Source organism: Muntiacus reevesi, chromosome 2 (assembly GCF_963930625.1).
Source record: "Muntiacus reevesi chromosome 2, mMunRee1.1, whole genome shotgun sequence".
NCBI lineage: Eukaryota > Metazoa > Chordata > Mammalia > Artiodactyla > Cervidae > Muntiacus > Muntiacus reevesi.
Window position 1 is genome coordinate 247,606,374 of NC_089250.1, and position 22,182 is coordinate 247,628,555.

Below are 22,182 nucleotides of genomic sequence, written 5' to 3' on the forward strand. Positions count from 1 at the left end.
TAAAATAAGTTTATCCATTATATTCTCAAAACCATTTTGGGATAAAGCACATAACAGTACATAATGCAGATTATATTAAATGGATTTATTTTTTAAAGATTGTGATGTGGGTATCAATTTTTTTAGCCAGTCTAAAAGAAGTTTTTTCAGATTGAGTCCTTTTTTAAGTCCTGAAAAAAAAAGTAAGAAATCTATTGGTAGCATGAGATAATTATGACTAAATATGACTTAATTTGGTTTAGTTATAAAAAGCTAACAAAATACATCTGTAGCAGTTTAAGCTTAGGATTAATCTTAAAAATTTTGAAACCCTGCAACAAGTAAGTGTTTTATTTTCCATATAGGTGTAAAGAAGACATTCCAGTGTGAGCTTTGCAGTTACACATGTCCACGGCGTTCAAATTTGGATCGGCATATGAAAAGTCACACTGATGAGAGACCACATAAGTGCCATCTCTGTGGCAGGGCATTCAGAACAGTCACCCTTCTGAGGAATCACCTTAATACACACACAGGTGGGTGCTGGATAAACATGTTGGGGACTACAGCTTAGCAAAGGCTTAAACTTGAGTTTTAAATATCTTCTAAGCTGATTCCAGTGGGAGTAAAAGTGATAAGACTTCTTTGTTCTTTCTTATGTTACCCTTTTTGTAATCTTGATTTATTGTAAGCAAGTGGACTTATGGGCAAATATAAAGAATTTATGGGAAATAATCCAAATTGTATAAGGATGGTGATTCAGATAAAGATTTTCTGTGGTAGTTAACCAACCTATAATATTTCCTGAGGACACCACCATTGTGTTGCTAAAGTTTTAACAACAATGACAAAAACTAACCCCCCAAAATCCCAGGCAACAATTGCCAGGCACTATGAGGAAGAACATTAAAAATAGAAATGTGGTCCTCCTCTGTAAAAACCATAGTTTCTGGTTGTTTTACCTCAAAGAATAAGCTATAGTTCATAAACCCAGAATGAAAAATTTAAGACACCGTTCCAGCATTTCAAACATTTGTTCATTCATGGTCCACACATACTTAATATTCTAATATTAGCTTCATGTAGACTGTGGTCAGGTTCTGGGGTCACTAAATTGGAGAGACTCAGCTGAAGCTCTCCTGAGACTCTCTTCTGGGCTCTTATACACTTACGGTGTTGATATTTGGCTCCAAGGGCCAAGAGAAACTTCTCTCACCTGATTCTTCATGCAGAATAGCTTTCTTCTATCCAGATTCTCCACCTCATTTTATATGATGATTCTTGTTTTCTCTTTGATGTGTTGGTTGTCTGATGAACATGATCACGTAGGGGTTGGCTTATAAGCAGTATGCTGTGCCATAGTGTATTTGTTAATGTGACTTAGTCACTTCTCACCAACTCCCTAGTTTCTACCCAGATTTGACAATGATAGTATGTTTTATTTGGTAGTTTGAAAATCCTAGGGAAAAGGCAGAAGACTGCATAAAAGCAGCTGAATGCATTATAGGACTGCCAAAATGGGAGTACCTTGATGTGGGCACTGTGTCATGGTCAAGTCCTCAGCTTTGATAATAAGAAATTTGGCTATTTAGGAGTGATTTGGCAGGACTAATTCATACTAACCAAATCCTCAAGAGTCAGGAGCATAACAGAACATCAGTTTATGGTGAAGAATGCACCTTTTTATTTTGTAGATACAATAGTATTGCATCCAAGGGGGGCCTATGTCCAGATGCTGTAGCAATTGAACGGTGGCCTGGTGAGCATGGATCTTGAGCAGAGGGACATAGTCGGTCATGTGGTACAACCTGATGAAAATTCATGTCCCACGGCAGTGTCTGCTTGTTTCCTAATTGCCATGCTTAGGTCTGTTGGAGGCAGGCCTCTTTTTCCCCCTTCGGTAATGCTAAGTGAACATTGGAAATTCTTTATTTTCAGCTTACCGTGTCCTAATAGGAATTGATGTTGCTTTCCTTCTCTTGTTAGTTGTTGTTTTACTTACCTATCTGTACCACCAGAGTGTACATTTTTCATACATAAGAACTCTTATCCTTCACTCTTAATCTTTAGTGGTACTAAAGAAGCAAACTGAATAAATGAACATTCTTTGGAATTTTCTAGTAATTACTATCATATCCAAACACATTGCCCTCTCCAGTATTCTCAATCTCTGGGAAAATCATTTCTGCAAATGATTTTCCCATTCATAACATCGTGAGTCTTCCTAATTCCATTCTCAAAGGTAGCCTGCCTTTGATTTTGGTGTTTGAGATTACCTTGCTGTTCACTTCTTACTCACAATTACAGATGGTAATAATAACAACCTATGAAAACAGTACTGTGTTCTGCGTCAGCTTTATCTCTTTGTTGTGAATATTACTTGGTCATAATATTTCCAGTGCAGTGTTCAGAATATAAAGTGCCTAGAGAAGATCTACTAAAGTAATGGTACATTATGGGGCTACTATGGGAAGACATATTAAAAACAATAAGATTATCTCAGTGAAAGGAAAAATAAAACAAGAAAAAAAACAAGAAATATAGAAGATATAGTATTAGTTCAAAAAATATTTAAATATTCCTTGATTTAACATTCAGATCACAGAATATTAGATTTGGATATTTGAAAACAGTCTGTTTAAATCACATAACATAAAAGGCAATACTACTTTTAAAGCCTTTGGTAAATCTCTAGAATACCTCATGAAACCAAATTAAAATAGAAAACATGTTATTATATTTCTATGTTTTTTTAAAAAGAAAAAGTTGGTCCATATGGACAGCCCACTGGTTCTGTATATATAATTTCAATACAGTAATTTTTGATGTGTATAAGGATCTTGAATCAAAATAACTATTAATTCTGTAACCTCTACTTGATAGACACTGAGGTTTAAAAGATGTGTTCTGTATTTTTTTAGATGGATTGAAACAGATACTTCTATTAACCTTTAATCCATAGTGATCAGAATATTCATAAAATAGGGATAAAAAAGATTTTGTATTCAAAGACAGCAGACTCAAAATGGTAATTAAGAGAAACTAAACTTTAGTTTGGCATGTATTTTTAATACTTTGAGATTGGTGGTGTAAAGTCAGCTGGGCTCTCACCCGTAACTTTTGGAGCTACTCTCAGGCATGGTTGGTGAGATAACCAGGGTCCAGCCTCATGCTGCAGTTGTGCCACACATTGAACTCTGTAATTAACCATGTCCTTGACTTTCTCTTATGTCCTCCTGTCTCTAGGTACTCGTCCTCACAAGTGCCCAGACTGTGATATGGCCTTTGTGACTAGTGGAGAATTGGTGCGGCATCGTCGTTATAAACACACCCATGAGAAGCCATTTAAGTGTTCCATGTGCGATTACGCCAGTGTAGAAGTAAGTTCAGTGTAGATCAGCTCCTTGTTGGTTCCTTGTCTTAAGAAGACAATGATTCCTGTGTGAGGATAGTTTGTATCCTCATAATATAAGATAGAATATCTTACTAGATTACTACCACTCCTCCTCCCCACCACTAGAAAAAAAATTCTGTAATGAGTGTGAAAGGTTTACCCATTAAAAAAAGAGTACTAATCCATCTGTTATTAATGTTACAAGAAAATTCTACCAGACTTCAAAGAAATAAGTCACTATACCAAGCGCATTTTAAAAATGGAAGATTTCATCACCATAATTATTTGAGGTTACCTTGTTACCCAAATTGGATTAGGATACTTGTAAAAAGAAAACTGTATCTTTTTCTCACAGAAAAGCCAAAATTTTAAATAAATTAACAGACCAGATATAGTACTAGATTATTACTAAAATGTGATTATTAAATAGAGTGTATCTAAAATGCAAGAGTAATTCAACATTAGGAAATTATTGATGTGTACTACATTGAGAGATTAAAGAAAAACCACATAATCATTTCTGTAATTGAAAAACTATAAAATTTGATACTTAATACTATTTAAAGTTCTAGCAAGTCAAGTGTAGAAGAAAATGTCTTTATTATGAGGAGTATCTATTGGAAGCCTATAGTAAACCCAGCCTAAGTAACTTTGGAACAAGATACCCATTCTCACAGTTAGAATTTCAACATTGTACTGGAAATCCTAGATAATAGCATAAAGTAAGTAATGAATTATAAATGGAAAGACAAAACTGTCATTTCTACAGACATATTTTCTTACATAGAAAATCCAAGAGTATTGGCTGAAAAACCTAGAACATTTGAGTTCAGTCGAGTGGTCAGATCCAAGGTATAAATACACAGGAATCAGTGACTTATTTTATACAATACCAATACTAGAAAACAGGTTCAAATTCTTACAGCAATAAAAATGGCCGGGGGGTAAACTGAACAGCAAAAAAGCACTTAATACCTGTAAGAAGAAAATGTCTCAGAATTTTCGGAAGGACATTAATAAATACAATAAAAATACATTTCAAGTTGGTTCTGAATTTCAACTGGAAGTGTATATATGAATGACTAAAAAATTTTTGAAAAAGGAATGAAGGGCTTTTGCTATTGACTCTGGTAAAACTATATGATAAATGAAGACAGTGTGATATTGGAGCAAGAAAAAAGAGTTGGCTGAAAAAGAATAGATCCTGCAGTATACAGGAATTTAATATGTGATAAGTCCTAGAAAGACAACTATTCAGTATTACTGTTGGAATCGTTCTTTAGCCTTACAGTGTGTGAAATTTTTACTGTGTAAAATACAGGGGAATTTATTATAAAACTGGAACACTATTTAGAATTTTCAAGTCACATGTTAGTGAGTATTTGAAGCCCTCCTTAGAGTCACTCTTTTGTTGGAAAGGTACCAATTGAAGATGAAAAGCATAAGTCCAAAGGGAGGAAGGTGAGAGGCCGCTGGTGCCTGGCCTGTCTGGGAAGTGCTGTTGAAAGAAAGAGAGACTGAGGGAAATTAAAATGCACTTCTAAATTTGGATTCAAGTTTGTTAGAAACTTGATCCATAAATAAGCATGAATTATTTAAAAACTATTCTGGAGAACTTCAGACATATAAAGAAGTAGATAGAATAGTATATACACCCCCCATGGACCTTATCACCTGGCCTAAACTGTTAATAGTAACTCATCTTGACTCATGCCCTATCCGTTTTGCCCTCTTCCCTCAGATTATGACAGGGATTTTAGAGGCAACAGTTAAAGAGGAGGAAATACTGTCCTTTAGACTTTTTCTGTTACGAACTTCAGTTTCCAAAACCAAAGCTTTTGTGCTTGACCCACGGCATTCATGTCACAACCTATGTTAATACAGGTTTAAGAGGTTTTGTTGGCTTTTGTATTTCAGGTCAGCAAATTAAAGCGTCACATTCGCTCTCACACTGGGGAGCGTCCTTTCCAGTGCAGCTTGTGCAGTTATGCCAGCAGGGACACATACAAGCTGAAAAGGCACATGCGAACCCATTCAGGTAGGACTTCTCCGTTCCTTGTATTAATGAACCACTATCTGGTGGATCCCATTGGCACCATGTGAACCACCACATACCCCTATTAGTTACCCAAATGGAAGTGGGCATGAGAATAGTATGTAAATGACAAATGTTCTCTGGCATACCTTCAGAGTTCATTGCTCTGAATATACACTGGAGAATGGAAATTTTTTACTGTGTGAAGCCTGGGTAGATTACCTAACCCAACTTGTCAGTTTTCCAAAGTACAGTCTTTTTCTAAAAAGAAAAACTTGCAGGTCCTCTTGCCATCATCCCGTCTATAGCAGTAGAAACTACTCTTATTAACATGAAGGACTCTGTGGCAGAACTGGGCAGAGCAGAGGTGGTGGCCACAGTTTGGGACTTCTTATTCATCTCTGACGATAGGCCTGAGCCAGGCAGTGGGCCTGAGCCTCATCCTTCCTGAGTTAAGAACTGTAGATCCTCTGTGGCTTGGCATATCTGCCACCTGGTAACCCTCCAATTAAATGGTAGTTACTTAGTCATTTCATCTAATTTATTCATTCTGTGTTTTTTCTTTGAAGGGGAAAAACCTTATGAATGTTATATTTGTCATGCACGGTTTACCCAAAGTGGTACCATGAAGATGCACATTTTACAGAAGCACACAGAAAATGTGGCCAAATTTCACTGTCCCCACTGTGACACTGTCATAGCCCGAAAAAGTGATCTGGGTAAGTCAGTTAGCTAGTGGCAAATGAAAAATAAATTTTGACAAATCTATGATGATAATGATCACAGGTTACTGCCTTTTCTGACTTCGTACGTTTTGTTTGTTGTGAATGGCCTGCTATTTAATAAAAGTCATTGCTTATGCTATTTTCTTCTGTCTCTTCTTTCTCTTACTGAAGCTACACAACAAAATTTTTTCCTGACTATAGCTTATCTATAAATAAATGGCAGCTATAATGAGAGAAAAGTGTATTTTTAATCAGTATCCTTCATTGGTAATGTTAAAAGTCCCCAAATATGGAAGTAACAGTATGGTTCGAACTAAGGTCAGTCCATTTCAGTTTTTTGTTGTTGTTTTTCCAGAATATTTGTACCTTCTTTAGGTAATTAGACTGTTGTATTGATTTGGTGATAGCTATAATTCTGTACATAATTAAGCTAGAGTTAATGTAAAGGCAGAGTTTAGTGGTAGAAATTTTAGTATAACTCATATACTTAAAGATAAGGTCACCTGAATATCCCTTTGTGTTTCTTATTTAAAATAGTTAAAAATAGTGCCCCAGTTTGTTCTCTGTTCAAAATGCATCACTCCCTGCAAAATAATAATGTATTTAGATAAATTGTACCTTGCAGGTTGTCTTTATACTTTGATTTTACTTTTTTACTTATTTGATCTTCACAGCAATCATATGAAGTCATCAAGGCATATTTATTTGAGCTTTGTAGGTGATAACCAGGTGTTTTGACCAAAGTGATACAACACAGCTTATGAGTGGCAAAGCTGGACTTGAGTATTCTGGAACCCTCTCAAGCTGTTTCTCACAGTGGGGCATGTATAAGTACCCAGGTCATATCAGGAGCATACCATACCATATCATAAACATGGCCTATCTTTCTGCAGCATTGATTTTACTCAAAAGGTTTTGAGTAAAGTTATACAATTGAACTAGTATCTTAAAACATTTTTCCAATAATATGACTATATTGAACAAACTGGAGACTGACATAAAACATTTTTAAGATGAAACTGTGAGCTTGAAGTAGAGGACATATAGGATTCCACGTAAGATCCAGTGGGTCATGTGTTCATTCTACTCTAGTGTAGAAAGGATTTCAGAAAAATTTAAGAAGTACTGTCCTCAGATAAATGAAAGAGTTTTACTGTTCTTAATGTATAGAAACTAAAACCTAAACCAGTAATATCTCATAGCACTGTGTGAACTGTTAGGCCACTGTTTGGATTATTTGATTTTTTTTTTAAGTTATTCACTATCCTGATGCAAATGAATACCTTGAGTGTTTTATACTTGCATGATAATCTCTTAGACCCTACCTAATGAGCTGTTTATGAGGTAGTTAAGGAGCTGTCAAATAATAGTTATCTCCCCAAACCATTCCCAAACAAGTTTGTGTTCCCTCTTTAAAGCAGGTCTGATTTCACATTAATATACAATAATTAAGATTCATCACCTTGGGACACAGGAAAGCATGGGCTTTGGAGGCATACCTACCAGAGTCAAGATTCACTTCCAAATACTTACTGTTCTAATAAGTTGTTTTTTTTTTAACTGATATGTAGGAATAATTCCAACCTTACAGAATTATTATTGTAAATATTTAATAAAAACATATGAAAGTCTTTTACATTAACTGTTAGGTCTCTATCTGAGGAGCAGAAGTTGAGTCTAAGAATTATTTGAAATGATATATGTATGTATAAAAAGTCTTCATATAGTGAACATGTGTAGAGAGTAAAAAAGTGAGCCATCCCTTTCTCTTACTTATTTCCATTCCCTAGAATTAGCCTTCTTTAAGTTTGATGTGAGGCTTCCCTGGTGGCTCAGTGGTAAAGAATCCACCTGCCAATGCCTGGAGGAGGAAATGGCAACCCACTTCAGTATTCTTGCCTGGGAAATCCCACGGACAGAAGTGCCTGGTGGCTGTAGTCCATGGGGTCGCAAAAAAAGTCACACTATTTAGCAACTAAACAACAAAAGTTGGAAGTGATAGCACCTTGATTGAGCAGATGGTTAGCAGCATAAATTCTTGATCCTAAACGCAGCTGGGCTCCTCAGTATTCCAGCTGTTTGTCCTCATCAGTTGTGTCCCTCATCAGTTGTTCTCCTCAGTGAGTGTGTCCCATTAATTCATTCCACAGATGTTTGATCACCTGCTATGTGGGAAGTACTGTGACAGTAGGGTAAATCATTAACTTCGTTTAAACCTCTAATCTTCCTTCCCTTTTCTCTTTGCCTCCTTGGTCTCAGTATATAACCTCTTTTCTTACTTTACACACACAGGAAATGCAGCAGGTTGAAACTTCAAATTTCCTCTTTGCACATGTGTAACTTACCTACATTCATCCTCTTGCCCCATCAGCTTCTAGAGACTGTCACTGTTCGTGTCTGTGGCCTGTCCCTTTGCCCTGATCCCATTCTCCTGTGTTCCTAGCAACCTTTATGTGGTCAAGTATTGCTTCTTTACCTTCACTTTCATGTTCTCACTCCTTAATCTTTCCCCTCAACTCTAAATGTCCTTACTTCTCTCCCTTTTTTTTGTTTTTTGTCTTCTGTTTCTAGGTTTTTAGCTCTTTATTTCCTTCTCAGCCAGTCCTCATGAAGAGTTATATCACTCACAGTCCTCTCTCCCTCAGCTTCCTTCCCATCTGGCATTTCAAATTCAACATGTCCAAAACTGGGGTCTAAATCCGCTTTGTCCCCTTGTCCCAAAGACAGACACACAGCTCAGGCTTCAGCCCTGTTCCACTTACTCCTTGTGTCAGTAAGTGGCTCCACCATCTGCTCAGTTTTCCAAGCCAGAAACCTGAAGGTCATTCCTGATACCCACCTTTCTCTTCCTCACTCTGGTCAGTCACTGAGTCCTGTTGATTCAGCTTCTTGGGTCTCTTGTCAGGTCCCCTTCCCTCCATACCCACTGCCATCTCCAAACCACCACCTTCCCTCACCTGTCCAGTTTTAACATCTCACCTAATCTCTCCATGTCTGTTTTTACTCCTTTTTTTTCCCCCCATTTTCTGTATAGCAGTCAGAGTAATTATATTCAGAAGCAGAAAGAAATGTGTTCTTAACTCTGAGATGTTTGTGTTTTCACAAGTTGGACTGGGCTTTGTGTTTTGCTTTCAGGTGTCCACTTGCGAAAGCAGCATTCCTACATTGAGCAGGGCAAAAAATGCCGATACTGCGATGCTGTGTTTCATGAGCGCTATGCCCTCATCCAGCACCAGAAGTCACACAAGAACGAGAAGCGCTTTAAGTGTGATCAGTGTGATTACGCTTGTAGACAGGTAGGAACCTTTATAGTTAGAAAACGGTTGATGTCTCATCAGTATTGGGTTTTATCAGAGGGATTTTACCTGGTGGCTCAGAGGGTAAAGCGTCTGCCTGCAGTGTGGGAGATCTGGGTTCGATCCCTGGGTTGGGAAGATCCCCCGGAGAAGGAAATGGCAACCCACTCCAGTATTCTTGCCTGGAGAATCCCATGGACAGAGGATCCTGGTAGGCTACAGTCCACGGGGTCGCAAACAGTTGGACACGACTGAGCGACTTCACTTTCACTATATGAAAGTAAGTCCAGGACTTGAGAGAAGGGATGAATTTGGTACTGGGGCCTGATGCCTGGGAGTGATCTACCGAAGCAGCCCAGCAGAAGTGAGTGTATCTGGTAGGATTTGGGGAAGCAGTTTTGTACCCCAGTAAGGTTTACATCATCCTCTCAGTAAGCAGTTCTGGGCCTGGACCCTTGGAAGAGAAAGGTTTTTAGAGCTACGCATGCAGGTGGTGCGGGATAGCAGCCCTACAACAGGCTCTGAGACCTTCCTTCACACCGTTCTCTTTCAGGAGAGGCACATGATCATGCACAAGCGCACCCACACTGGGGAGAAGCCTTATGCCTGCAGCCATTGCGACAAGACCTTCCGCCAGAAACAGCTCCTCGACATGCACTTCAAACGCTATCATGACCCGAACTTTGTCCCTGCGGCCTTTGTCTGTTCTAAGTGTGGGAAAACATTTACACGCCGGGTAAGAGTCAGAACTTGACTTCCTCCCTTATAGTTCTTGATACCATCCATGTTCTTGATCTTCTGTTGCAAAGCAGGGCAGTTTTCTCCACTGAGATTATAGAAATAAACTATCATTTGGAAAGGGTCAGTCATCCCCACCCCACCACATCACACCTGTCCATGTGTGAACTCTTCCACTGATGGGGAGCTCAGTATTTTTTAACAGGTCTGTCTTCACTCAGGGTCATGTTAGTCAGGTCTGCACAGGACAGGGAGCTTGGTCTGATTCTCCCCTACTCAGAGGACCTAACCTCATCTTCTGAGCAGTTCTCCTCTCCCACCCACCCTTTTCTCTCTCTCTTCCCACTCCAAATGGAGACCAGTTTCCCTGAATGGGAAGTGTATGTTCAGGACACACTTAGCAGATACTAGAACATTGAGACTTAATATGGATAACCACCCCCCAGTTGTTGTTTTTTTTATTAAACTAAAAGAGAACTTCCAATTTTAATCTTACCTTTTTTAGTAATGTGAACAAGGATTTTGTTCCTTTTGTTAGAATACTATGGCAAGACATGCGGATAATTGTGCTGGTCCAGATGGTGTAGAAGGGGAAAATGGAGGAGAAACGAAGAAGAGTAAACGTGGAAGAAAGAGAAAGATGCGTTCTAAAAAGGAAGACTCCTCTGACAGTGGTAAGTGACTTTTGTTTCTTGAGTTAGTTAAATGTGGCAGGTTTTGGTGCAGAGATTACAGTGTATTTTCGTAAGGACGTGCTGGAATACAGAGATTGGCCATTCTCTCATGCTTCCTTTAAACCTCTAATCTTCCTGATGTGTGTATATATTTACAACAGTAGTTAGCTTATTCCCAGAGCAAATTTTTCTTTTTTCTTTTTTTTTTTCTTATGGTGTTCCATTGCTTGATAAGATACGTAATGTTCAGTTAAAGCTGAAGCAAAATTAATATCTTTATACTCACTTTACTCAGATTAGTGATATTCTAAGGCCAGCAGAGTTTCTTTTCTATGTTCATAGCTTTTACGTTTAGGAAGCTGGTCTAGATTTGAGCAGTGAATCTAATGGACATGAAGAAGGTTGCTTAAGCATCCTGACCAACTTCTGGTTTGACTGCCTGTGTCAGCCTAGCCTTGAGATGTGTTGATCAAATCCGTGAAGGTCAGCCTTTCTCTTCCTACCTTAATCTCCCCATTTATAATTTAAAACTTTGCCTATTTTTCTACCATTGATGTTCTTTGGGGTGTTAATCATGAAATCCAGGCAGAAGGTATATATGTGTTGAGGTGCTAGACTCATGAAGGGGGGTGGAGACCAAGAGCGTTGGTCATGTAGGAGTCAAATTTGACGATACAAACTCATTCCAAAGTGTTAGATTTTATAATGTGAATACTTGGGCTACTGGCACCCAGTTGAGAAGGCACATCGGTGGCTTCAATATTTAAGACTTGTGGAAAGGGATGTAGAGGAGTTTTGTTTTGGGGAATGTACTTACAGATGATGCCTAATGTATTTCTAAGAAGTTCTCATTTTGTCTTCTGCGTTGCTTGTCAGAAATAGTGGGAAACGAAATGAAATTTCTGAAAACTGAATATATCTGTCACTTTATTGGTTTTATTATAAAATTTGTTCATGAAAGTACTAGGTCTTTTATATTTAAATATATAAGAAAGTCCCTTTTGGTTTTTTATCTTAATAAGGCCTCAGTTTTCTATTCATAACTTTTTTAGGGGGAATATTCGTCTAAGCATAAGAGTAATTTATTTTTTGCTGCCTTCTTAAGTGGAAAATCTATTTTAAGCGGTATCTTCAGTCACTGGGTTTTAAGTGAATGCCTCCTTTAAAATGTCACTTTGCTCAATTTTCTTTTTTCACTTTGTTTAATTTTTATAAAAGCACATCACACTGAATCATTGTGGAATCCGTTTGTTTGTTTGGCAAAGAAATTGAGTGGACTATTGGGAGGTGCCAAGGAATGTCAGTGGGCGTCAAGAACCAGCAGAGATGCCCAGATAAACTTGAGCTTCGGGATACCTGTAGTAGCTCTTGGTTGCAGAGCCTTCTACTGCCACAGACATAACTTTTTTCTCACGGTACTGCTGTGTTCACTTCTGTGGTTCATCTCCCAACAAGACCAGCTCCACTCTCTAATTGTACTTTTACCAGCAACATCTTTCAGCTGCAGAGTTTAATGACAGTTCCTAATAGGTTTCTATGGTTCCTCCTTTTGTCTTCTGTACTGGAGAAGACAGGAGGAGGAGTTGCAGAGCTTTGTTTGGGGCCTATTGTCTCTTTATCCCAGAATGTTTGAACTGGTGAAGGCCAGAATCATATTTGTTCCCTCCCAGAAGTTCTGCCTGTTGGTCATGGACAGAAATTGACCACCAGAGTCTAATGCTATTTTCAAGGCTTCTAACCAAAATCTCTCCAATCCAGTAAGCTTTTGACCCTATTAACTTTCTTTGTGTGCTTCTCCCTCTGTCCCCCTGCCACCTCAGTTCTGACTGAATTTGTTTAGCTTTCTAGGCGTTGGGCCAACTTAGGCAATAGGGGGCTTGAATAAGTTCAGTAGGGAAGCATGTCGTTCTTGACACGCTGCCACGTACCAGTACGTTCCCCACATTTTCACTTAGGATTTCAGTCACTTGACAAGGCATTTTGTCCTGATGATCAGGCATTTACCCACAGATTTCTAAATTTAAACATTTGTTGTGAGTGAAAGAGAGTATGCTTGTAACCTGTGCTTCTTGGAGGAAGGCAGGCAGGATATCTTTTGTGCCATAGCAATGGGGGAGGAGTAGCAAGAGCTCTTCAGTTGCCTACAGGTGTGGGCAGCAGAACACCCCCAAACTGGTTATTTGTGCCTTATAAATCACTTTAGTTTCTCTCTGTTTCTATAAAATGAGGGTAATACCTCTTATTTAATGAAGCCTATATGGAATAATGGAGAATTTTTATAAACTCTGATGTGTAGTGTAAAAAGCATCTGTGATGATGTGGTAGAATGTAAGTTGCAGAGCACAGTTACAGGCATTATCTCTTTGTGATCCTTGAGAGTTCTTTAGAGATTACACAAGGAAACTGAGGTTCCGTGTGGTTATCATCCCAGGTCACACACTAGGAGATCTGAGACTCAAAACTATATTATCAGGCTCTTCATCAGTGTTCTTTTTACAATAGTTCCCTCTCTTTCTACGTGGTAATTGCTTTAGGGAGAAGGTAAGGGAGTTAGGAGGACCCACTGGGTTTGGGACAGCTGGGAATTAAATCCCAAAGTTTGACCTTAACACTTTTCCTAGTAAATAGAACCTCACGGTGCTTCAAGAACTTTATACACACAAACACACACATATCTTCCACCACTCTTCAGGGGTCTATCTCAGGCTTAGTGTCCTGTTTTATCCGTGTATAGTAGGTAGAGGGAACATTTGTTCATTTTCAGCTTAAAACACCACTTGACAGGGGTATTTAATATAACTGGTGTAAGTTGGAGTTGCCTTTAAGAATTTGAAACTCAATATTCTGATATCTAAAGCTGAAAGAATATCCAGTCCACATAAATATGAATAATGGTATTTAAGTTGATTTGCTTATTAATTTAGCATTAATACCAATTTACTTTCTTTAGTGCTGAAAACAAAAATTCCAGTGAAATGGAATTTTTAAATGGGCTATTAACGTTGAAAATAAATATTTAGGTAGACTTCACAGAATATGTGATTATTTGTGTGTTGCTTTTCCTTCCACCACTTGTCTCCTTGCCCCACCACCTCTTCTTCCTGATTTCATGAGAAGAAAATGCTGAGCCAGACTTGGATGACAATGAGGAGGAGGAGGAGCCTGCCGTGGAGATTGAACCCGAGCCAGAGCCCCAGCCAGTGACCCCAGCCCCACCACCTGCCAAGAAACGGAGAGGACGCCCCCCTGGCAGAACCAACCAGCCCAAACAGACCCAGCGTAAGTTGCTTGTCTCAGCTCAGTAGGCTGGCGTCCTCTCTTAACATGTGGGGAAGCCAGACGGGTCCTTGTTCTTTGGGTAGATGGGAACCGAGCCATGAGAACAAGATAAGGTCACACTGGGAACAAATTCTCAGGAAGCGATTTTTTAGTTTTTTATTGGGGAATATCTGAGAAAGTCTCTAGAGGCCTGTTAAGTTTCAGCAAGATAAAGTCCACAGAGTTGAAGGGTACTTACTATGAGATGGGTACTGTCAGTGTGGGAGGGTTTTACAAAACAATTAGTATTAGTCAGCTGGCGAAATTGACATGGTAATGAATGTAATGTATAAGAGCCAAATTTTAAAGGATGGAGGAATAAAGGGATTTCCATGATGACAGTGTCCCTCCTAAGAAACCCAAGTCCATGGATTCTGTTGCTGGCTTCCTGATTTATGAGAGGACATTGAGCAGCAGTCCTGTACTGCACATGGCTCTTGTAATTGCAGGCTCTAGGGAGTCTCAGGTCTTTGTTCTATTCATGAATCTCCTAAAAGCTGGCAATTCTTTTTCTTCCTTCAACAAATGCAGCGTTTCATCTGTTTTTTTAATATGCTCCTTGAGCCCCATGTCTAAATGTCTTATTACAGAGGGGTGGTTGGGGAACTATTTGACCTACAGAGGTTTGAGTGAACAAACTGGTGGTAGGGTCCTCGGTGTTGGACAATTTCGGGCGCAAAAATGTCAGGTTCTGGAACTTCTCTGGAGGTTCAGTGACTAAGACTGCACTCCCAATGCAGGGGGCCCTGGGTTCGATCCCTGATCCAGGGAACTAGATCCTGCATGCCACGACTAAGCTTGTGTGCCACAACTAAGACCTGGCACAGATAAATTTGTTAAAAAAGTCAGGTTCTTTTACTGTAGCTGGGTCATCTCTGAAACAGACCTGCCTACATCCTATACTCTGAAGTATTCCTTGTCTCGTACCATCTGCATTTTTTGCCTGTGTCACACTGACTATTGTGAAGCCCTAATTTATGAGATAAAGGAAAACTTAAGATTTTTAATACATGATTTGGGAGGCATATGAAGAGGAATGTCAGTGTTTTGTCTTTTGGTACTATCTAGAGTATTTGGGCTTTGTGTATGGCCACATTATAGGTTATTAAGTCTTTTTTATTGACGCTCTCTGTATCGAAACTGAGGCTTTCCGGTGTTGCTGACTTTTCATTTAGTGTCGTCTGAAAAGACCCTTGCAATTCTTGGGGGCTTTAATGGAGCATTTGTTTTCTTCATGCTCTTCTTTGCCAGCAACAGCCATCATTCAGGTCGAAGACCAGAATACAGGTGCAATTGAGAACATTATAGTTGAAGTCAAAAAAGAGCCAGACGCAGAGCCTGCGGAGGGGGAGGAAGAGGAGACCCAGCCAGCTGCCACAGATGCCCCCAACGGAGACCTCACGCCTGAGATGATCCTCAGCATGATGGACCGGTGATGGCGGGGCCTCACTCCTTGCCAGAACTGCTCTGGGCTGTGTTTAAACGGCCTGCATCTTACTTTTTCTCCCTTCTTTCTTCTTTTGGCTTTGGGAAAAGCATCATTTTACCAAACATACTGAGAACTAAAACTTCAAGGATGATGTTAGAAAATGTGATTTAACTAGAACTTGCTGTTTGATGTTAGCAAATCATGGAATGTTCTGAGTCCCTGAGGGTTTACTGTGAAGTGCTGAGGACAGTGTTCACGCCGCCCTGGTTTTCTTAGATGGAAACAGAGACATTGAACCCTCTCTCTTGCAATGGTAAACCACTCCAGAAACCACCACCCGGTTTCCCAGAGTTCTTACGGTCTTCTTCCCAGGAGAGTTTTTAATTGTAAATGCAGACTTGGGAAGGACTTAGACTTTTAAACTGGTTTTTGCTTTTGCTTTTCCCTGACTCCCTTTGCTTGGAGTCAGCTGCACACCAGTAGTATGGCATGCTACGATTGGTTTCTGTCCTGAAGATTTTGCCTCTTTCTTGGCAAAGTTTCTGGTATGGTCAAGCTTGTAAATAACTTTTTTTACATTTTAATCTTTTCCATTAATTACAAGGTTGGAAAGAAGTGCAGTGTAAGAAAACCCAGCATTTTAATTACTTGCAAATTAAGTTACTACAGACGGTAGTTTGTAAACGTTGACGAGGAATTGGATCACAATCATGTCGCAGAACAGCACCGAGACTGCTGCCCGCTAGTGACGGACACCCACATGGAACATCATGATTTCCAACCCATGGAGCCAGCATTTGAACCTTGTACAATTAACTTTCAGTTATGATTTCCCATCTACATTTTCTTTGCTTTGTTTGTAGCTGAGTTTCATGTTTTATAAATCCTCTGTTGAAGCAGAAGGGTGATTATGAGTGGGTCACAGCAGCTCTTAAAAGCTGGGCCAGGAAATTTCACTAGGTCAGTAATTTAAACTTCGGATCTTCAAAAAAATAATAATGTGAAGCAAAACCAACTCAAAGTGATTTCTTGCACATGAACTGTCACATGTTTAAAATGTGTTTTTTAGAGAGCCTCAGTCTTGCTGATTTCAAACACTTTTTTCTTCTGTGTATTGCTTTTAAGAGAGCCATCAGTTAGCTATCAGACTCTAGGTTGATGCATTTTGTACTTAGCTGTACTGTGTGATATTTTTCATTATTTTAGGACGCCAACATGAGACCTGTAATAAAATATGTAATGGGGTTGAAAGCTGGGGAGGAGGATCTACTGCTGTACAGCTAATAAATCATAACGGATTAACAAGTGCTCCGAACACCCCCACTTGTGTGATTCCTGCCTAACCAGGGGCCCAGAGGGGTCTGTGTGCATGACTTCAGGCAGCGCAGGCCTCTTTCAGAAGCAAGCTCTGCTTCCCGGATGACCAGTTCTGTCTAGCAGATGGGCGATGATCTTGGCAAGTGATGGAATATTGAGGGCATCCTGCTACGAGTTTTGTTGCCCCAAAAGTGTACAAGTAGAGATGTGAGTCTACACAGCTGCCAGCCCCCATGATCCACATAAAGGGTGGATTCCCTGTGGTAGAGCAGGTGGACCACAGAGCTTAAAGGAAAAGGGGCCAATGGGAAGCTCTGGCCTCAAGATCTCAGCTCAAGATTTCCCTGGTAGTACAGTGGATAAGAATCTGCCTGCCAATTCAGGGGATATGGTTTCCATCCCTGGTCCAGGAAGATTCCACATGCCGCATGGCAACTATGCCCAGCACCACAGCTGCTAAAGCCCTTGCACCTAGAACCTATGCTTCATAACAAAAGAAGCCATTGCAGTGAGAAGCCTGTGAACCTCAACGGAGAGTAGTCCCCACTCACCACAACTAGAGAATGCACTCATGCAGCAACAAAGACCCAGCAGAACCCAAATGTGAAAAGATTAATAATTAATTTTTTTTAAATTGGCTCACGGAGGACTGGGATCAATGCATCAAGCTTTGCTAAATGCAGGGGAACAGAAACTGGACCCTAAAGAAGTTCTTCTCTAGTCTGCCCTAGAAAAGTTCACTTGGAAGGGGAGACCGATGTGCCACTACCAGACTGGGGAGAGAGACCTGGAGAGGTGGGGAGAGAGAGAGAGACCTAAATCCCTGAGAGCTAGCTCCCTGTTAGCACCTGTCGGGAGAGAGACCTAGAGAGCATAGCTCCCTGGTAGCACCTGGGAAGCAGGATGGGAAGGGAACGTGTTAGGGAGTTTCTGTATTGGTGAATTACCATCTTGCTGTTGGCCATTTCTGGACGGATTGCTCTGGCAGACCCATTTTAGGTGAAAACTTTGGCCACAAATTACAGGGTTTTTTGGTTACTGAAGTAGAGTTGATTTATAATGTTGTGTTACTGCTGTCTAGCAGTGTGATTCAGTTATATATACATTCTTTTTTTTTTTAAATACTCCCTTCCATTTTGGTTTATCATAGACTATTGAATATAGTTCTCTGTGCCATACAGTAGAACTTTTTTTTTAATCCATTCTATATATAAAAGCTTAACATCTGCTAGTTTCAACCTCTGTCTCTGTCCTTCCCTCTTGGCAACCACCAGTCTGTTCCCCATGTCTGTGATTCTGTTTCATAGATAAGTTCATTTGTGTCATATTTTAGGTTCCACATATAAGTGATATCATGTTATTTGTGTTTTTCTGATTTACTTCATTTAACATAATAATCTCTAGTTGCATCCCTGTTGCTGCAAGTATTATTTTTCATTCATTTTTATGGTTGAGTAGTACTCCATTGTGTGTATATACCACATCTTCTTTATCTGTTGATGGACATTTAGGGTGTTTCCATGTCTTGGCTATTGTGAATAGTGCAGGTATGAACATAGGGTGTATGTATGTGTTTGAATTACAGTTTTGCCCAGATATGTGCACAGGAGTGGGATTGCGGGATCATTTGGTGATTTTGTTTTCTGAGGAATCTCCACACTGTTTTCCACAGTAGCTGTACCAACTTACATCCCCCACCAACAGTGTAGGAGGGTTCCCTTTTCTCCACACCTCTCTAGCATTTATTGTTCGTATGTTTTTTTTTTTATGATGGCCATTCTGACTGTTAAGAAGTGGTGCCTCACTGTAGTTTTGGTTTGCATTTCTTTAATAGTGACGTTGACTATCTCATCATGTGCATATTGGCCGTCTGTGTTTCTTTGGAGAAATGCCTGTTTAAGTCTTCTGCCCATTTTGGACTGGGTTGTTTCATATTTCATTGTTGCATGAGCTCTTCATGTATTTTAGAGACTAAGCCCTTGTGGGTTGCATCATTTGCAAATAGTTTCTCCATTCTATACATTGTCTCTTAGATTTTTTATGGTTTTCTTTCCTACGCAAAAGCTCATGAGTTTGATAAGGTCACATTTGTTTAGTTTTGTTTTTATTTCTGTTGCTTTGGGAGACTGACTTAAAACATTGGTACAATTTATGACAGAGAATGTTTTGTCTGTGTTTTCTAAGAGTTTTATGGTGTCTTGTTCTGTTGAAGTCTTTAAGCCGTTTGAGTTTATTTTTGCGTATGGTGAGAAGGTGTGTTCTGACTTCATTGATTTACATGCAGCTGTCCAACTTCCCAGCACCACTTGCTGTAGAGACTTTTTCTCATTGCATATTCTTGCCTCCTTTGTCAAAAATTAATTGTAGGTGTGGGTTTATTTCTGGGCTGTCTGCTCTGTTTCATTGATCCATGTCTGTTTTCGTGCCAGGCTTGATTACTGTAGCTTATAGTACTGTCTGAAGTCTAGGAGGGTTATGCCTCCTGCTTTGTTTTTCTTTAGGACTGCTTTGGCAATTCTGGGTCTTTTACGGTTCCATATGAATTTTAGGAATCTGTGTCCTAGTTCTATGAAAAATGTCATGGGTAATTTGATAGGGGTTGCATTAAAACTGTAGATTGCTTTGGGTGGTATGGACATTCTCATACCATTAATTTTTCCAATCCAAGAGCAGGGGATATCTTCCTATTTCTTTGAATTATCTTCAGTTTTATTTATTAATGTTTTATAGTTCTCATCATATTTAAGTCTTTCACTTCCTTGGTGAAGTTTATTCCTAAGTGTGTTGTTTTTCAGTTCAGTTCAGTCGCTCAACAGTGTCCAGCTCTTTGCAACCCCATGAACTACAGCATGCCAGACCTCCCTGTCCATCACCAACTCTCGGAGTCCACCCAAACCCATGTCCACTGAGTCAGTAATGCCATCCAACCATCTCATCCTCTGTTTTCCCCTTCTCCTGCCTTCAATGTTTCCCAGTATCAGGGTCTTTTCCAGTGAGTCAGCTCTTCCCATCAGGTGGCCAAAGTATTGGAGTTTCAGATTCAACGTCACTCCTTCCAATGAACACCCAGGACTGATCACCCTTAGGATGGACTGGTTGAATCTCCTTGCAGTCTAAGGGACTCTCAAAGAGTCTTCTCCAACACCACAGTTCAAAAGCATCAATTCTACTCTCAGCTTTCTTTATAGTCCAACTCTCACATCCATACATGACCACTGGAAAAACCACAGCCTTGACTAAACGGACCTTTGTTGGCAAAGTAATGTCTCTGCTTTTTAATATGCTGTCTAGGTTGGTCATAACTTTCCTTCCAAGGAGTAAGCGTCTTTTAATTTCACTGCAATCACCATCTGCAGTGATTTTGGAGCCCAGAAAAATAGCCACTGTGTCCACTGTTCCCCGTCTATTTGCCATGAAGTGATGAGACCGGATGCCATGATCTTAGTTTTCTGAATGTTGAGCTTTAAGCCAACTTTGTTACTCTCCTTTCACTTTCATCAAGAGGCTCTTTAGTTCTTCACTTTCTGCCATAAGGGTGGTGTCATCTGCATATCTGAGGTTATTGATATTTCTCCCAGCAATCTTGATTCCAACTTGTGCTTCCTCCAGCTTAGCGTTTCTCATGATGTACTCTGCATATAAGTTAAATAAGTAGGGTGACAATATACAGCCTTGACTTTAAGAGGTATTGATTTTTGTACATACCCTTTCTGATGTTTCATTGTTGGTGTAAAGAAATGCAGCCAATTTCCCTATGTAATCTTGTATCCTGCTACCTTGCTGAATTCATTTATCAGTTCTAGTAGCTTTTGTGTGGAGTCTTTAAGGTTTTCTATATATAGTATTATTTCATCTGCATATAATGATAATTTTACCTCTTCCTTCCGATTTGGATGCCTTTTATTTTTCTTGTCTGGTTACCATGGCTGGCAATTCTAATGCTGTGTTGAATAGAAGAGGCGAAAGTGGGCATTGTTGTCTTATTCCAGGTTTTCATGGGAAGGCTTTCAGCTTTTCACCATTGAGTATTATATTGGCTGTGGGTTTGTCATAAATAGCTTTTATTATCTCAAGGTAATTATAGGGAGCTTTTCTTTTTTTGGCCGCACCCCATGGCATGAGGCACTTCCCTGACCAGGGATCGGAGCCATTATGTCCCTGCATGGGAAGCGTGGAGTCTTAACCACAGGACCACTAAGGAAGTCCAGGGGGTTTTAACCAGAATTTGAACTTACCAGTTTTCAGTGAAAAGTAAGTAACAGAAGACTAGATGTGTGAAGTCTTTGGCTGGTTGATAGTGTTCATGCAGTTGGAGCTCCCAGAAAAATTGGTATCATCCGGCACTATGAACCAGGCAGTCAGCAACTTGGATTGAGTGTTAGTGGCCTGAGGCTGTCAGGGCATTTGGCCTCTGTCCCATGCATGGGCTAACCCCTGCTGCCACCAGGGAGCAGAGTGCCTGCTACCAGAGTTATTTCAGCGGGCAGGCCGCGTTTTAGAGAATTTTTAATTGGAGTATAATTGGTTTAGAGTGTTGTGTTAGTTTCTGCTATACAATGAAGTGAATCAGCTATATGTATATATATATGCCCTCCCTCTTGGACCTCCTTCCCACCTCACCTCCATCCCACCCACCTAGGTCATCACAGAGCACCGAGCTGAGCTTCTTGTGTTTTATAGCAGCTTCCCACTAGCTAGCTATTTTTATTAAATTTTTTTAATTATAGAGAATTCCCTGGTGGTCCAGTAGTTGGGACTCCCATGTTTCCACTACAAGGAGCCCAAGTTCGATTCCTGGTCAGAATACTAAGATATTGCAAGCCATGTGGTATGCCCCCCCCAATAAATTTTTTTTAATATAATAGAAAATTTCTTAATAGAACAGCAAACAATGTATCTGTATTTTTAACATAGCTTTTCTATTATTGTATACATTCAAATTGTTTACAAGCAGATTGGTTTTGCTTGGGGAGGGGGCAAGAAAAATGACATTCTAATGCAGATAAGGCTGAAAGGGGATTCCCTCCCTACCCCCCTACCCCTCCTCACCATTGGCATATCCCCAATCCTGTGTGACTCCATTGAATGTAAAACCTTCTCCCAGTACTCCACACCAGAGAACTTTTGATAGGAACCTTGTGGCACTTCTGGGAGCTGCAGCCTGGCCTCTTATCCTGTACTACTGGAACAGGCGGGGCTTATTCCTCATTATGAGCTTTTAGCATTTCTTGATCGCCTACAGGGTGTCATGCTGTCTAGAACACACAGACGGTCTTA

General features: G+C 39.9%; 1 protein-coding gene across 8 annotated transcripts in view; it reads left to right on the plus strand.

Moving 5' to 3' along the window:
• The window catches only part of CTCF (CCCTC-binding factor), a 43,372-nt gene extending 26,467 nt beyond the window's left edge, over positions 1-16,905 (plus strand). For 7 of the 8 annotated variants that reach the window (XM_065925552.1, XM_065925553.1, XM_065925554.1 and 4 more), the window contains 9 exons: positions 345-515; positions 3,226-3,359; positions 5,291-5,411; positions 5,978-6,127; positions 9,269-9,429; positions 9,983-10,165; positions 10,706-10,841; positions 13,959-14,120; positions 15,411-16,905. In XM_065925552.1, the coding sequence (XP_065781624.1) occupies positions 345-515; positions 3,226-3,359; positions 5,291-5,411; positions 5,978-6,127; positions 9,269-9,429; positions 9,983-10,165; positions 10,706-10,841; positions 13,959-14,120; positions 15,411-15,595 (1,403 nt within the window). In that variant the 3' untranslated portion in view covers positions 15,596-16,905. The remainder of the gene's footprint in view (positions 1-344; positions 516-3,225; positions 3,360-5,290; positions 5,412-5,977; positions 6,128-9,268; positions 9,430-9,982; positions 10,166-10,705; positions 10,842-13,958; positions 14,121-15,410) is intronic. The other variant, XM_065925558.1, reaches the window with a different exon arrangement.
• Positions 16,906-22,182: the final 5,277 nt, after the last annotated feature.